Here is a 16087-nt window from a genome sequence, read left to right on the forward strand (position 1 = left end):
TGATGAGGTTCATCACGATAAAATGATGACAGTAGCATGCACAGATGAGTGAAACCACACACAGCTGTACTTACTGAAGACTCTGCGCTGTAAATACTAAACGGTACCATGTTAAATGTTACAGATGAGCACCAAATGAAGCATGAGAGGTATACAGAAGTTAAAAGGATGGATTATATATATATATATTGTCGAATATAGAGGGTGCGCTGAAAAAGCAACATACCCTACATTAAATATGAGCTTAAAAAATATGAGCTTAAAATTATGAGCATATCTTTGACTCTTGTAATTCCTACAGTTTACCTGCTTTGAAGATTTGCTTCTATAAATACGTCTTTTGCAAACCACTCAGAGTGCTCAGAGTAAGCTAGGCCTCGACTGTTACTGACAGTAAGAGCTCTTTACTAGAGAAGCTGCATTTGCTAAAAGGACACCCAAAACAAGCTGTTCACTTGTGGGTGGGACAGAAGAAACTAGGAAATGAATCGCTGAAACTGTGGCTAATGGATTTGATCAGCAAACCAAGGACACAGTGTCAGTGCAGCGTGTGTCCTGCCAGGGTTTACATCTGTGATTTACCTCTGATTTAGGCTGAACATCAGCAGAGCTGAGATGACAATTTATACAGGAAATTACCTCAGCGTGATTGTTATGTTTGATATAAGGCTGTCCTTGTTCTCACTGAAACAGCAACTGTGAGAAGGTGGAACATTTAAGATAATATATATATATATATATATATATATATATATATATTCTATCCAGGTATATAGCTGATGTATGAATATAACTGCAGCTGACTCCATTATCTTCTACATGGGTATTGCTTTAAAGATAGTGCAAAATTAAGCTCATTCCATGGATGCATTTACCATTTGCATCTACAGCACAAGGATTATACTGAAGTTACATAAGTGTAATATAGCTGTGGTGATTCTGAACTGTGATCAAAAGTGAATTGTCACATGCCAGCCAGAGGAGAACCGTTTCTAAAGGCCTTTTCCAAGAAAAGTAATAAGTGATTGTATGTGTGGTAAACTAAAAAAGACCAAGTGTGTAAATGACCCAATTCTAATTTGAAGTCAGTATCGTAATATAAACAGTCATCCTTAATATAATTCTTAAACTTTTTGCCACTGAGATAAAGAGTCTGATTTGAGCTTGTTATGACATTGATTGATTGATTTTTTTTTTTTTTTACTAAAAAGGTGCCCAGATGCTGTAAAATATGTATAGAAAAGGAAAAATAAAAATAAGGCGGAAGCAGGAACAAAAGTATGGCTTGAAGCAAAAAAGGAAGTAAACTAGGAAAGGAATAGACAAGAAGGAAAAGAAAGAAGTGAGAAAATAAAAAAGGATACACAAGGAAAGCAAAAAGCAGGAATTAAAGGAGGAATTAAGCTAGAAAAGGAAGGGACAGCAAACAAATGAAAGAAAGAGGGAAGGAGAAGGATATAAATAAGGAAAAGGCTGTAAGCAAAGGAGAATTTAAGCAACGACAGAAAACTACAGGGGGAAAAATAAAGGACAGAAAGAAGCAATAAAAAGGAAAAAAGCATGACACAAAGGAGGGAGAGGGAAGGAAACAAAGGGACAGGGATGAAAACAAGAATAATGGAAGGAAAGGAGGAGGTAAAAAAGGAAAAGGTAATCACAAGAAAATAAAGAAGAAGTTAGCAGGGGTAGGAATAGACAAGGAAAAAAGAAGTAAGATAATAGAAAGAGGAGGTATATAAAGAAAAAACAAATGTAAGCAAAGATGAAAGAAGCAAAAAAACAGCACAAGCAGGGAAGAAAAGAAGTAAGAAAGGAAAAGAGCAGGTAAAAGAGAAGAAAAAGTGAAATTGCAAGAAGGAGGAAAAAGCAAGGGACAGAGTTGGTGGGGAGGTAAAGAGAAAAGCAAAGGAGGAAACAATGAGGCAGAGCCAGGAAGAGAAAATAGGTGAAGGAAAATGGTGGTAAATAAGGTACATAGAAAGGTGGGAAGGTTAAGGATAAAGTAGAGGACTAGACGGTAGCAAAGGATTTTAGGTAGTAAACAAGCTTGAAAAGAGGCAGAGATGGATATGAGGAAATGTGAGTTGTTAGTGGGCTTTGCAATGGTCTAATTTATATATTCACTGCTAGCTGCTAGGTGCTAATTTTAGATAGATTCTTACATAATGATAAAATTTTGTCACAATACAAAATTTTGATAACAGTTAAAGTTGACTAATAATAATAATGATGGTGAATATCCGAACAACAGTATACAACAGCTGCAAGTACAACCCGATGTAAGATCACTTAAATGTCAAAGGATTCCAAATTGTATCACCTTAGGGTATTTGCTCTAAGTGACTCATAGTAATTAGTTAGTTGATTACTGTATTAGAAATGCAAGCTCCACAGTAGACACTCAATTCAACAATCAATACCGAGGTTGAAATCAAAGACTTTGCATGTCCAAACATGTTTTAAGTGACACCTTCAATCCTCCTCAGCATGGAGGATGACAAATTTCTCAAGATTCTGTGCCATTCTTCAAAGGCAGTAATTTTCAAGTGTCTTAGCTGGAGGGGTTATATTGCTTTATTTTCTCTTCAGAATACAAACCAAAGGTGTTCTGTTGGATTCAAGTCAGGTGATAAACTTGGTCAGAGCTCAGTCATCACCTTTATCCTCTGAAGAAACACTTGTGTGACTTTGGCAGGGTGCTTTAGACCATTATAATGCTGAAATGTTCCTCTTCTGCCGAGCATTTGGAAATTCGGAGTCATCTTGTGAGCTAGTAATTTGGCATATACATAGGCACTAACGGTGCCAACTACTAATGTCATCTTAACAACACTTTTCAACTTTTGCACTCATGCAGTCCTATATCACTACACTCCCATCTCCGTGCTTCACTGTCACAACTATGCTTCCATGGTGACAGTCCTGGTTCACATCAAACATGCCAAACCAGGTGCTCTGGAAGCTCAACTGTTTCAGTGGGCAATCCATAAACAAGGGCTATGGCCCCTGATGCACTGGTCATGGGTTCGAGTCCAATCCAAGGCCTAAAAAGCCAAAAAAATCCCAAAAAACAAACTCCTCCCACCCACCCACCCACCCCTGCATTTTCAGTATAGTCATTCTAAAATTTGTTTGTTTTCGATTGTTCATAAGAAAAAAATCTCAACTTAAACACAATGTCTATTGTTGAGCTGTGACACTGTGATTTTACATAGGGGTGTACTCACTTCTGTTGTATACTGACCACTATAACATTACTGTTGGTGTCCAGGTACAATATTTCCATTTTATTACTGTGTTATATTGAATCTTTTGCGATATATGCTTAAATGATAACTCAGTCATTAGTAAGACTGTTAACATAATTACTACTTCAAGTTTCTTGATGGATGCATACAGACCGCATACTGATTTGTCAAAAGTGACTGCTACATGATAAAAGCTTGCTTTTCATACACTTAGATTTAGTGCAGAGGCTTTGAAAGCAAACAAACACAGAGAAGAGGAAAAGAAGAAATACCAAGACTACAGCTGCGGCAGGTCCAACAAATGCATAGAGCAGACCTCCTTCCAGAGACAGCCAGCAGCTACAAGAGAGGAGCAGGAAAATACACATGCACAGAGAGATGATTAGAAGACATGAAAAAGGGAGGTTCAAGGCAGAGAATGGGGGTGGGGGAGTTGGGGGTTGGGTGCATGGAGGGTTGTAAAGAGTAGGGAGGGAATGAGGTGAAAGGTAGATTAGTATATGCAGAAAAAGGATGAGGATAGTAAAAGATAGATGAGAAAGAGAAGTTAATTATGTTGCAAACATTAACCTTCAACCATATGTAATATCCCCAATACCCCACTAATAGTTAAAAAGGACGAGATGCACAATGGTAGATCTATAGAAAACATTCTTACTAGCTCGGTGTTCCATATCCCTTTGCCTTGGTGAATCCCACTGAAATTGCCACGACTAGAGCAGGGAGACCTGGGAGGAAAATAAGACTGGTTGTAACCACAGGAGTACTAAAAGATGAACAGAACAAAATGACGGACAGTAGAGAGAAGGCCCACCCCATCCAAGACACAGGAAACGCTTGCGTATGATGCGATTCCTGAGGCGGCCTGTAACTGCCATGTACGACTGCCAAGCCTCAGTTAGAACCCAGCAGAAAGAGGACAGGAAGAAAAAATGAAGGAATGCAGCAATCAGGGTGCATAAGACCTGAAACAAAAGATAAAGACAGTAAACAAATTGGTAGAATATTAGTAGTGAATATGTTATCAGGCAAGGGGTGCCACTGTGGTCAAGTAACATAGTTTCTGTCATTCAACCACAGACTCTCAGCTCTTGGCTCTTACCTTATTCCTTGTCTGTGTCTGTCCAATGAGAATAAGGGCATTGGAGGAGATGATGGAGAGGCAGAAGTTAATGAGGATGACCGAGCGCTCAGATCGAATATACCTGCAGGAAGATGAAAGAAACACTTATATGACTGAAACTAGCAGTCAGACCTGTAGCAAAGACCAGGAGTTCAGTGTTTCACTCAAGAATAAAAACAAAACCATATATATGTGTGTGTGTGTGTGTGTGTGTGTGTGTGTGTGTGTGTGTGTGTGTGTGTGTGTGTGTGTGTGTGTGTATATATATGTATATATATATATATATGCATATCACAGACAGACAGAGAGAGAGAGAGAGAGATTGCAGCCAACTGCATTAGCTTTGTTGTTAGTTTTTAATTACAGTTTGCTTCAGATTCTAAATCTCTGACACTTATACACTACCGTTCTAAAGTTTGGGGTCACTTAGAAATGTCCTTATTTTTGAAAGAGAAGCTTTTTTATCAATGAAGATAACATTAAATGAATGATAAATCCAGTCTAGACATTGTTAATGTGGTAAGTGACTATTCTAGCTGGAAACGGCTGATTTTCAATGGAATATCTCCATAGAGGTACAGAGGAACATTTCCAGCAACCATCACTCCTGTGTTCTAATGCTACATTGTGTTAGCTAATGGTGTTGAAAGGCTCATCAATGATTAGAGAACTCTTGTGCAATTATGTTAGCACATAAATAAAAGTATGAGTTTTCATGGAAAATATGAAATTGTCTGGGTGACCCCAAATTTTTGAACAGTAGTGTATATATATACAAAACTGTCAAATCCTCTCCTACGTAAGAGTGAACAAGTTGACGAGGTGTCGACAATTCTGTCAAGCATCAGGACAGAAGTCCTTTAGATAGAATTGTTTAATCCTGTTATTCCAGTGTTAAATATGATCTGACCTTCAAACAGTGGTTTGAAATATTAGAGATTGGAACTTTTCCAGTGGCAGAGGCTTTTCTGAAGTAGTGTGGGGACTGTGCATAGGATGTTTGTTGAAATGTAGCCTTGCTCATACACACACACTTGTTATATTCCCAAAATTCTACCTGATCATGTGGTACATTCTGCTACCAAGTACTGTATCTGCTATTGGTGTAGCACTCAAGATCGTTTTCATGGTCTCAGACAAAAATGACTCAGATGCAACCAATAATTTCCATCTGCCTCTAAAATGCACTTCAAGGAACTGAATGCAAAAGATAGGAGAAGAAGCTGTGACTGTAAAGCAGAAGATGACAGCCAAATCCTTTGCTGTCTAAACCACAAAGAGTTCATCTGCAAAGCAGCATGAACAAGTAAAAACACAGCAGTATGCAAATTCAACAATGCAACTTTGACTGAGACAGCTGGGACCACGACAAACATTACTGAAGAGTGTAAAGAAAGGTAAGATAAGTGATGAAAGCAAAACTAGCAAGCTAATGATAGCCTCTTTACCAAAACTTCTGAGAAGTCTCACCCCTCACCCAGAGAGATTAAGTGAATATTAAGTATAAACACTAGTTTAATATGTACAATAAATACTGTATATACTGTATGTATAAGGGCACTAATTTCAGTGGTGCAAAGCTATGGTTTGCTTTCGTCACATTTTATCATAATGTGGTCATGCAGTGTGGGATTCCGGTCTGGTTCTGGTCTTGCTCTTGCTCTGGTCTCAGTCTTGGTACAATCTAGTCTTGGTCATGACTTGGTGTCACTTCAGGGTGAAGATGACACTAGCAGCTACACAATTGTACAATTGTGTAGCTGTTAGTATTTTTACTTCTAAAACAACATTTTTCATGGTGTGACCTTTCTTAGAGTGAGACATTGTAACTGGCATGTTTTACCTGTCACACATGTATCTCCATTTTCTGTAACCACATTATCACCTTTACTGAAGTGCCTCTATTACAACCAAACTGAAGTACATATCAGTGGACACAGTACGTCAGCTCTTTTTTGTCTGTATCACACATACACATAGACAAAGGGCTCTGTTTCATAGACACAGAAATCTTTTTAAAAAGTTTTACTGTTACTTTCAGTTTCTACAGTGGAAACACTGAACCTCTTTCTCCACAATCATAGCTATAGGCGGCTTCAAAAGCTATTAAAATTAGGTAGCTGTAAGGGATAGTGAGACCTCTCTGTCCTTGGATGCAACACACATATGATATCGCAGATGTCCTGTTATTTCATGTGCATCAATTGATGCCTGTAGCAAACACTGAACTTGCCATACAACCAGAAGTAGCAGTCACAGTACAGTGGCCAGGGTATGACTTCCTGGAGAGCGTGCTGATGCTAGGAAATAGGACAAAAGTGTATGTTTGGAGTGCATGGCTTACAAATCTATGCATCAGAGTGCATGATACATAGAAACAAATGACAGAAGGTGCAGATTTGCTTCTGAATGAGCCAGGCTTCATGCTCTAGGCCTAATCCCAGCATGCTAGTAAGTAATGGTTTTACAGTTACAGCTCAAAATAGAAAAGGCAGAAATGTCAGTACTTCATTTAAGGTGTATTTTTGCACTCAACATTCATGTACTATCAGCATGCATAATGTCATACAGAGATGGTGTTTAGAAAGATAGATGTGTTCTCAGGAGGTTTATCCCATCAACTGCAGCATACAGTCTACATCCTATGTGAATACTCATACTCCAACTAAGACAGGACAGAGGAAGAGTGGTAAGGGGGAAAAAAAGTTGCACTTCTAAAGATTATGTTCATAGGTCACATTATCAAAAGGTAATAATGGTCTGTATTTTTTTTTTCTGGAAATCGTGTTTCAAAGGATGGGATCATCTTAAACTTGATGACTAGACTGTTACACGTTGTTGCTTGTAGCCTTAATCTTTAATGTAGTTATACTGGCAAGTGATTTTGCTTGGTTTATAGAGACAGTTTCAGAGTCAGTCAGCACTAGTTCAACCTGCAGGCTTCTGATGGTTTCTGTAATGTGTTTTGCTGCTGTAAAGGAAGTAAGTTAATGACGAGTGAAAAGTTCATAGTGCCTTTACTGCAAATATGGAGCAGGGGGAAAATCTGTCAAACAGCCAAGAATTAAGGCTGTAACAGGTGATGAACTCATTCTGAGCTTCAAGGGCTTGACAGGCGAGAGCACAAGTCTATGACCGAGAGAAAAGATACGCTAGTATGAGTTGTATCTATTACCATATTTATTGATTCACATTTACGAAAGGAAAAAGTTCAGTGATGAGGATTCACTTCGCCTTGATGAATGACATTTCAAGGAAAGATTCCCAAAATGATGAACAAAAGAGCTATCCTCAAAAACAGAGGTTGGAAATGGGGTTGGATGGTCTTATAATCAGAGTAGTCTTGTATTTGGGCCATTATAATATGATATACTGCAGCTTCTCCAAAAAAAAATGCTAGTAATCTTTAACCTATTTTCTGAAGGGTTCACCAAGCTAAATCTCTTAAATATAAGACCTCTGTTATGTTACACAACCTGTTTCATCATCTTACCATAAAAATAATGAAGGTACGACAGGAAACAGTCACATGCTAAAATTCCCAATGCAAACCGTGTTATCTCACCTCCAGACAGACACATAGATGATGATGAGTAGCAGCAATGTCAGTGAAGACACTCCACAGCCCACAATCAGCGTCACAGATGGGAGCTGTGTCTTATCCATGTTCTGCAAATAAAAGGAAAGAAGAAAAAATGTGAAATAAGGAAACCTCATGACGTGCTCCAGATCCATCAGTTGATCACACCATTTTAATTAGCTGAGCTTGGATGTTAAATAATTACACACGCTAGCCACAGTGTGGATAGCAAAAAAAAGTTTAACCTGTCACTGCAAACAAAGTCAGAGAGAAACTTTGGCAGGGTCTTTCAGATCTGTGGTGTGTAAAGACTTTGACAGGAGCTGTCAGCGGATGAATACAAAAGCAGAAAAAAATCCCCTGTTGGCTCGATTTGTCAGGAGCTCACCTCCTAACTGGGTCATTCATGGTCCAAAAGCAGTGGACTGCTTTTCCTCAGCATCACTCATTCTCTGTGATATTTTACAGGAGGCCAACGTTCCACAGATATTGTAGTTTAAGTGTTTTATCAAGTAAACCACTGGTTAATTTCTTTCAAAAACATGTACAGACATCAACACTGCTGCTGCTATAACAAGTGAATATGTGTTTATTTCACAGCTGTGATAATGCAGGTCCAGAGTTTTCTCTATTGTTTTGTCCTGGAAACGCCCCACTTCACCTGAAACAAAGAATACACTAACGTTTTCATGAAATATAACAGGCCTTCTAGCACTTTGCAGAGAAGTGTTTTTGGATCTGCATTATACAAAAATAAATATTTTCTGACTTTTCTCTGCTACAGCTAAGATTCAGGCACAAAAAGATCATGGAGACGTAAGCATAAAGTAAATTAAGCTTAGAGGAGCCTTGTTGTCTTGGTAACTGCTCGGTTCTGGTTTGAACTTTGGGTTCACTGTTTTGTCTCAAGGACATTTCAACTTGCAGGGGTGAGAGGTGAGATTTAACCACCAACCTTACGATTAGTGGACAACCAGCACCAACACCTGACCACATCTGCCTGAGCTATAAAATAACACTCTGCTTCCTCCATTGCTCCCAGAGAAACAGTCGTAATTCCTCAGGTTGGAGACTGGTCTGTCATTTGAATGTTGGCTGCCCTAGATGAATGTTTATAGGGTATTTGCTAAAACAAATGACACTATAGTTTATCTGGGACAACAGTTGCAAAGATAATGGTTTTAAGAGCCTCCAGTCCAAGTTAGTTTGTTTCCCAATTATCCAAGTTAAAAGCTGAATTACTGCACAGTACATTGGAACTCTATAACTGAACTCTGATTAGGATGCACATTTGATATTTTTTGACCCTTGAAAAGCAAGTACAGCTTTTAAAAATAAATCTAAGTCATCCATATCTTACCAAAAGCAAGCATTACCACACAATATTGTATGTATGAAATTTGAGTTGTATGGATTTATTGATACACATAAAGGTTGGTTTGGTATGTATCTCAGTTTTGAGAGTTTGGCACAATTCCAGTTTAGCAAAAACAAGAAATACAGAGAATTAAGCTGCCTCTTTTATGTTTTGTTTTGTTTCACTAAACACTGGTGTAATAAAGAGACTATGGCTGTGCCTTACTTAAATAATTTTTTTTAAAAAATTTGAAAATCTGTCAATACACCTGCAATCTACTTAGAAAAGAATTATAAAATGAATAAATCAAACATTATAGCAAAAATCCATTAAGGTGCAACATTTTTGAAAGTCAGCTGTGTCTAATGTACTAAACGTGTTGTTTACTTCAATGTCTTTGGTGTGTAGGTATGTGAACTATGAAAGAAGCAGCATAGAAAACACTGATTTGGCCAAACAATGAGACTGATCAGCTGACTGGACACTCTGATAGATGACTGCATTCAGTGACTGTAAGCAGGTAGCCCCAGTTGGCTGGCTGCACAGAAGACTGTTTACGGTGGAAGTGGAGGTGTAAAGGTTAGCAGGAGGATTTCACACACCTACACACACACACTGGAGGAAGCCCAGCACTGACTTCAGGAACTAGGAACTCAGCTAGAGGAATTTCACAGACGTACCTTTCAGCAGAGACGATTTTCTACCTTGACAAGAAACATCTTCAAAGAGGAATACTGTGCCCCTCCCCTTCCCACTCACACATGCTCAGGTATCTGGAGTCTATGGCTTGAGAGAAGTCGACAGACTGCTGCTTTCTGGCTTCCGTTCCAAAGCAAGGTCACTTCAAGGTGGTTTATAAGAAAACCACAATGCTTTGAATCAGCAGAAACACACACACCCAGCCACACACACTAACAGGCAGCTAGTGATGCATACCTCAGTCTCCAGTAATAAACAAGACCGTGATATACAACTGCCATTCCTTTTTTTTAAAACCATGAAATCTGGCAGCTGAACACCTTCCACATGCTACAGCAGACATTGTCTTGGTTGCCATGGCTACCTTGTAAGATGATAGCAGCTGCAAGCAGGGTGTCTGGGTATAAGGCTGTGTATGTATGCCTTTGCTGCATCTGATGTTTCAGCTAGTCAATACTGATCTCCAAATACAGGAACTATGTTTGTTAACTAATTTCCTCCATTAAGAGATGCACATGTAAATGCTAAAGGTTATATATTCATATAGTTACATATCGCAACAAAATACAGAAACATCTCCAGATCTAACGAACAATCTCAATTAATCCCAGAAAAAGAATGCAACATAATAAGTAAAAATATAAAGCCAACAACCAGATTAAATATATCATGGGTAGTCTTGAGTTTCCAATGAGTCTTGTAACTCTGAATTTTCTATGATGGGATCATTAAAACGCATGTATTTGTCACAAAAAAACAAAAACAAAAACAAAACAACATCATGCATTTTGATTCTTCTACAGATTTATTATAGTTCTGACAAAATCTGGGTAAAAAATATACATACAGCAGTGTAGTAAAATGTCCCTTGACCCCAGAGCAACATACTATCACCATCATGCTTGACGGGAGGTATGGTGTTCTTCACTCCTCCAAATATATTTCTGGTCATTTTTGTGGCCTAACAGTTTATTTTTTGTTTCATCTGACCATAAACCCTTCCTCTAGAAGGACATTTCTTTGTCCATGTGAATATCAGCAAATTTCAGTTGAGCTTTAATTACTGCTTCTAGAGGAAGTGGAAGAAGAAGTGCTTCCTTCTAGCATGGCAGCCTCTCAGCCCATGGTGCTGTAAAACATGCTTGACCGTGGACACTGGCACCTGTGTTCCAGCAACGTCTGATTCATTGCAGACCTGCTTTTGGTGAATCTTAGTTAACTCTTGACCATTCTGACCAATTGTCTCTCAATTGCAGGTGATACCTTGTGTTTTCTTCCTGATTGTGGCAGTGACACAACTGTGCTATGCACATATTACTGATAAACAGTTATTAGCCCAGATGATTTTGGGATCTGTAGCTACTTTAAAATGGTTTCAAGTGAATTTCTTGACTTGTTCAAGTCAGTGATTTGCTTTTTCCAGATCTTTGCTGAGCTCCTGAAACTCTCCCACTGTAGTATTTATGGTTGAGTCTAGTGAGTGTGTCAAATAGGCCATACTTAAACAGGCTGAGATGAGTCACCAGCTGTAGTTAATCACAATCACTCACAAGAAGCTAGGAGGCCATACCACTGAGGAAGTTTAATTTACACAGCGTTCTACATTGCCAAAACTGATAATTCAAGTTGCTTTACGCATATTTTTGATCCAGCAGATTTTGTCATACTTCCAGAAGATCTATAATTAAGTCTATGAAAGAACCAAAATCAACAAATATCTTTTTTGTTTTATCTATTTTTTGAAAAAAACACATGGGTTTTAATGATCCCATCATAAAAAGATCAAAGTTACAAGAGTCATTTAAACTCAAGACTGCCATGAAATGCGTGGTCTTTCCAAGTATGTCAACTTTTTTTTTCACAACTGTAGCTGTTGTAAAAAAAATAAACCGTGTACCTAAGCTGGCCCAGACTATATCCCATAACTAATCCCAGAGCCCTGTGACAGCAACAGCAGAACTGCATAAGAAGAGACACCTCCACAGAGGCCTTTGGTTGAAAAGCCTAAAGCTGCATGTACATTGTCTTGCATCTGGTATTAAATGCATTTACCCACACATATATGTAAATTTTCATTTTTTTCCCTTTCCCATTTACTTTTTCATAACTCTATATATTTAAAGGAAGACCTACAACAGATTGTTTAATTGATAAACAGAAGGTAATATATGTTAAGTATGTGTTAGTCCATACAACGCCAACTCAGTCAAACAGCTGTATGGCCACAAACCATAACAGTAACACAACTGACACCAAGTGTGTAAAAATCTCCATCCAAGTCTACCAATGTAGATACAACAGAAATAAAGTACAGCAATGCTGGATCCATTTTAGTCATGTTGGTACAACGGTGTCTCCAGTGAATGTGCTGGTAACTTCCCCAAAAAATGGCAGGAAGTTGTATTTTAACAAAAGATACAGTCTGGTCATGGCACTGGCACATACAGGGGTTAAAGGCTTACAGGGGAAATCATCCAAATCTAATGTTGATGTATCAGTAGCTGCCACAGCTCATCCCTAATGTTGTGTTGTGTCCAGAGGAAGAAAGTTATGCTGAGATGAGGGGGCAGTAGTACTGAAATAAGCACTGTGATTGTTCCAGGGTGGAGGGTGGGTGGACATTAGGGGACCTGGACATGAGGGAGTTCCACCCCCCCACCCCTGTAGCAGGAGATAATTGGCTGAGTTTATAGCCTGTCTTGTCTCCAGGTTTGATGTGTGTGCCGGGGCCAAGTTAATTAAAACCCTCTGATTAATCTGCACTGCAGTGAGTTCCTTCTCTAAAAGAAAAAAAGGGGAGAAAAAAAGATTATGAGTGTAGAGGAATGGAAAAGCATCTACTAAGACAGACAAACTTTAACTTCCTCCTCAGCCAGTGACAGAGCTGAGCTGAAAGTCTCACACAGCGTCGAAACAAGAGCATTGCCATCCACAAGAAAGTGACCAGAATGCATTATTCCACATGAGCAGAGACAGCTACCACTGCTGAGGAGATCTACAAGATGTCATTTCTCCTAGAAATCTATCAGATAAAGCTGCTGCCAGTAACATTAAAGGGATATGCTGCCTAAACAAGTCTGGCGTTTGACTGAATGGATAGGTTGGATGAGAAAACTCCTGATCTAAATACTAATCAAGCAAAAGTCATTCATGCTTCCAAATAAGTAGCTGTCTCTCAAAAATTATGTTCCTATACTGCACTCTCAATTACATTTTGAGGGAAGTATAGTTTTTCCTAAACTATGTTTGTTTGTGACATATCATACACATGCTTCTAATCAGCATTTCTTTGCCATTGGTTTTTCTTGATTTCCAGCTGTTGCTCCTTTCCAGCTAACCAATCAAATGGGACTCGTCTCCCTGGTAACCCCGAAAATGGAGGAGAAAGTTCCTGCATGTGGTTAATACTGTGAAAGAGTCATATTTTAATCCAAGTCGTGATTTTCCAAAGCCTAATCAAGTAGTTTCTATTGCCTAAACTTAATCAAGCAGCGAATGAGCATGAAACTTGAGTCTATAGAATGATAGTCCAACACATAAAACAAACCCTCATCCCCTGAGTGAAAGTCCAGTGTTGGACTAATGACACCATTACCACCTAATCCAGACTGTCTGGCTCTTTGAAAGTGGAAACAGGTCTTACTAGGTCACACTGTTGACAGGATAAAATAGGTGTCCTTCAAAATACAATTGAGAGATCAGTATTCTGTTAAGTATGGCAACAACGTTTTTGGGAGACATGTTGGAAAAAGTGGAGCTTGTTATAAATAAAATCATTCAAAGCAAGTAATTTGTGGGACAACAGCTCATTCATTTCTCATTATATGAAACTGAAGCTGTAATTTTTTTCACTGTTTCATATCACTGTAAACCAATACGTTTGGCTTTTTGAGTAAAACTTTTGAGTAAAATAATCTATTTGCAGGCATCACCTCTGAAGAATTGTGACTGCTGTCTTTTTATTACTTTTTAATATAATGTACTTTTAAACTAATCAGAGACAACAAGCAGCAAACTTATCAAAAATGAAGATAAATATTAGCTGCAAAAGTATTTTTTAACAGGCTAAGAAATTACAGAGAACAGCTTCCTTTGTCAATCAGAGTGTAGTCAGCCCAAAGCCCTGCAGACCTCAGTCAGTGCTGTTTACTTATTTGTTACTATTACAACGTGGGCTAATTGGCCAAAGAGGCTTGTGATTGCATCTAAAATCTCCTGACATCACATTTAAAGTGAAGGAAAGGTTTACACAGGCTTACAGCATCCAAAATGATACAAGCACATTCATTCATCCTCTTCCCCTCACCACACACAGGTCTAGCAGTGGCAGTAAACTGGGTTCAGGGGATTTTGACTGCAGTGCATGATTTTTAAAAATGTTTTCCCCTCTAAAAGTCTACACCGAAACCCGGACTGTGCAAAATGGTCACAAGAAGTGGCAACAAGAGAGTAAATGATGTAGTGAGCAGAGGGAGAAAAGGAGAGCGAAAATATAATGTGGCATCAGAGCATGACAAATGGTGTGATGAAATGACTGAGGGGTAGAGAAGAGAGGGGTAGAAGGATGAGAGGAGCGAGGGGGAAGCGAGAGAGGAAGAAAAGAGCTTGGGGTGTTTGTCATGCTGGGGCTGTAGGAGGCTAGTTGCAGACAGAGAGGCTGGGCCATTTAGAAGCTACTATGTGTTGCAGCAGGAATAATTAGCACGGTGGCCATGACTGTCTCTCAAAATAATAGAATGTGGGGGAAGGGAAGCCACGGTGAGGAAGGAGAATAGCTGCCTTTTCCTCCATTTTTGAAAAAAGGAGCAGCTACAATTTAGCTTCCCTCAGGGGATACGAAGCTTCCAGGCTGCAACAGAGCTGTGAAACGGCTGTCATCCACACAGGTGGAGGCAGACTGCAGGGAGACGGCACAGCCAGGACGGCCCATTATTACTTCACAAATAATTATTACAGATATTCATATTTCACAGATGTGAACAGAACAGAATAAAGCCAGCACCTCTGGCCACGGCAGTACTAAGATAAATGTTAATCCTAGTACAGCAACATGATCACAATGACAAAGCTAAAAAAATGATTTTTATCATGCTTATCATCATAGTTTCTATGCCAGTATGCTAACATCTGCTAATTAGAATTCGGTAAATTGAAACCTGGACATCACCAAAGCTCACACAGAGAATTAATAACCTCAGGGGTAACCAGTCACTCAGGGAAGAATGGATGCCAATGTCTGTAAATTTCATGGCAATCCATTCAAAACATCCCTCAAAGGCACAAATGGCACCATAGAAATGCCATCTGATCACCAGTGTCCCTAGCTACTAGAGGTCTCAGCCTTTGAGGACCATCAGGAATTCTGATTAATAATTCATAGATGAAATGTCAGGAGATCACTCAACTTATTTTGATTCTTTCTCTTGCTACCATGGATATTGGAATCAAACATTTTGGTGATCCATCCAATAGCTGCTGATAAAATATCACAAAAAAGAAAAGGAAAAAATGTGTTAACAAGCTAATGGCACTAAGAGGAAAATTCCATCCCTAAAATCTGAGTGATTCATCCCCTGGGGACTACAACATTTCAAGGCAATCCCAAACAAATATTATAAAGAAGCACTCAGTTTCATGAAGATGGAAGTGATGTCAGCAAATTTCTTGTTTTGACCAATAATCAAAAACCCCAAAATTTTGAATTTATAATACAAGCTCACATTTGAGACCATGAATGTTTTTCAACTTTGACCCATTTGACTATTGACCACATCTATCCATCAACTCTTTCAGATCTAAATCCAACAATTTCTAAATGACAATTTCAACCAATGAAATATGCATTTTAAAATTGGGATTTTTTAAAACTGTACTTTGTTATATATCCAGCAGACGTATAGATATCAGAAATTGAAATGATTTTCTAGGGCCGTTTGTTGCTCTATTGTTCGTTATGGTTTGCTCCATACTGAGTGTTTGATGCTCCTGCTGCTGTCAGTGGTCCTGGTGAATCTGCTCAGAGTGTCAGCTTGCAGCTTGTCAAGTATGACCTCCTGTCTGCTACTCTCCCACAGCTAATG

At 38.8% G+C, this 16087-nt stretch overlaps 1 protein-coding gene across 13 annotated transcripts in view; it reads right to left on the bottom strand.

Moving 5' to 3' along the window:
• The window catches only part of adgrb1a (adhesion G protein-coupled receptor B1a), a 175834-nt gene that overhangs the window by 21680 nt on the left and 138067 nt on the right, over positions 1 to 16087 (bottom strand). For all 13 annotated transcript variants that reach the window (XM_055013313.1, XM_055013312.1, XM_055013317.1 and 10 more), the window contains 5 exons: positions 7937 to 8040; positions 4351 to 4453; positions 4063 to 4213; positions 3907 to 3976; positions 3521 to 3587 (listed from right to left, as the gene is read on the bottom strand). In XM_055013313.1, coding sequence (XP_054869288.1) covers positions 3521 to 3587; positions 3907 to 3976; positions 4063 to 4213; positions 4351 to 4453; positions 7937 to 8040 — 495 coding nt within the window. The remainder of the gene's footprint in view (positions 1 to 3520; positions 3588 to 3906; positions 3977 to 4062; positions 4214 to 4350; positions 4454 to 7936; positions 8041 to 16087) is intronic.

The sequence above is a fragment of the Amphiprion ocellaris genome, chromosome 9, assembly GCF_022539595.1.
Source record: "Amphiprion ocellaris isolate individual 3 ecotype Okinawa chromosome 9, ASM2253959v1, whole genome shotgun sequence".
Taxonomy (NCBI): Eukaryota; Metazoa; Chordata; class Actinopteri; family Pomacentridae; genus Amphiprion; species Amphiprion ocellaris.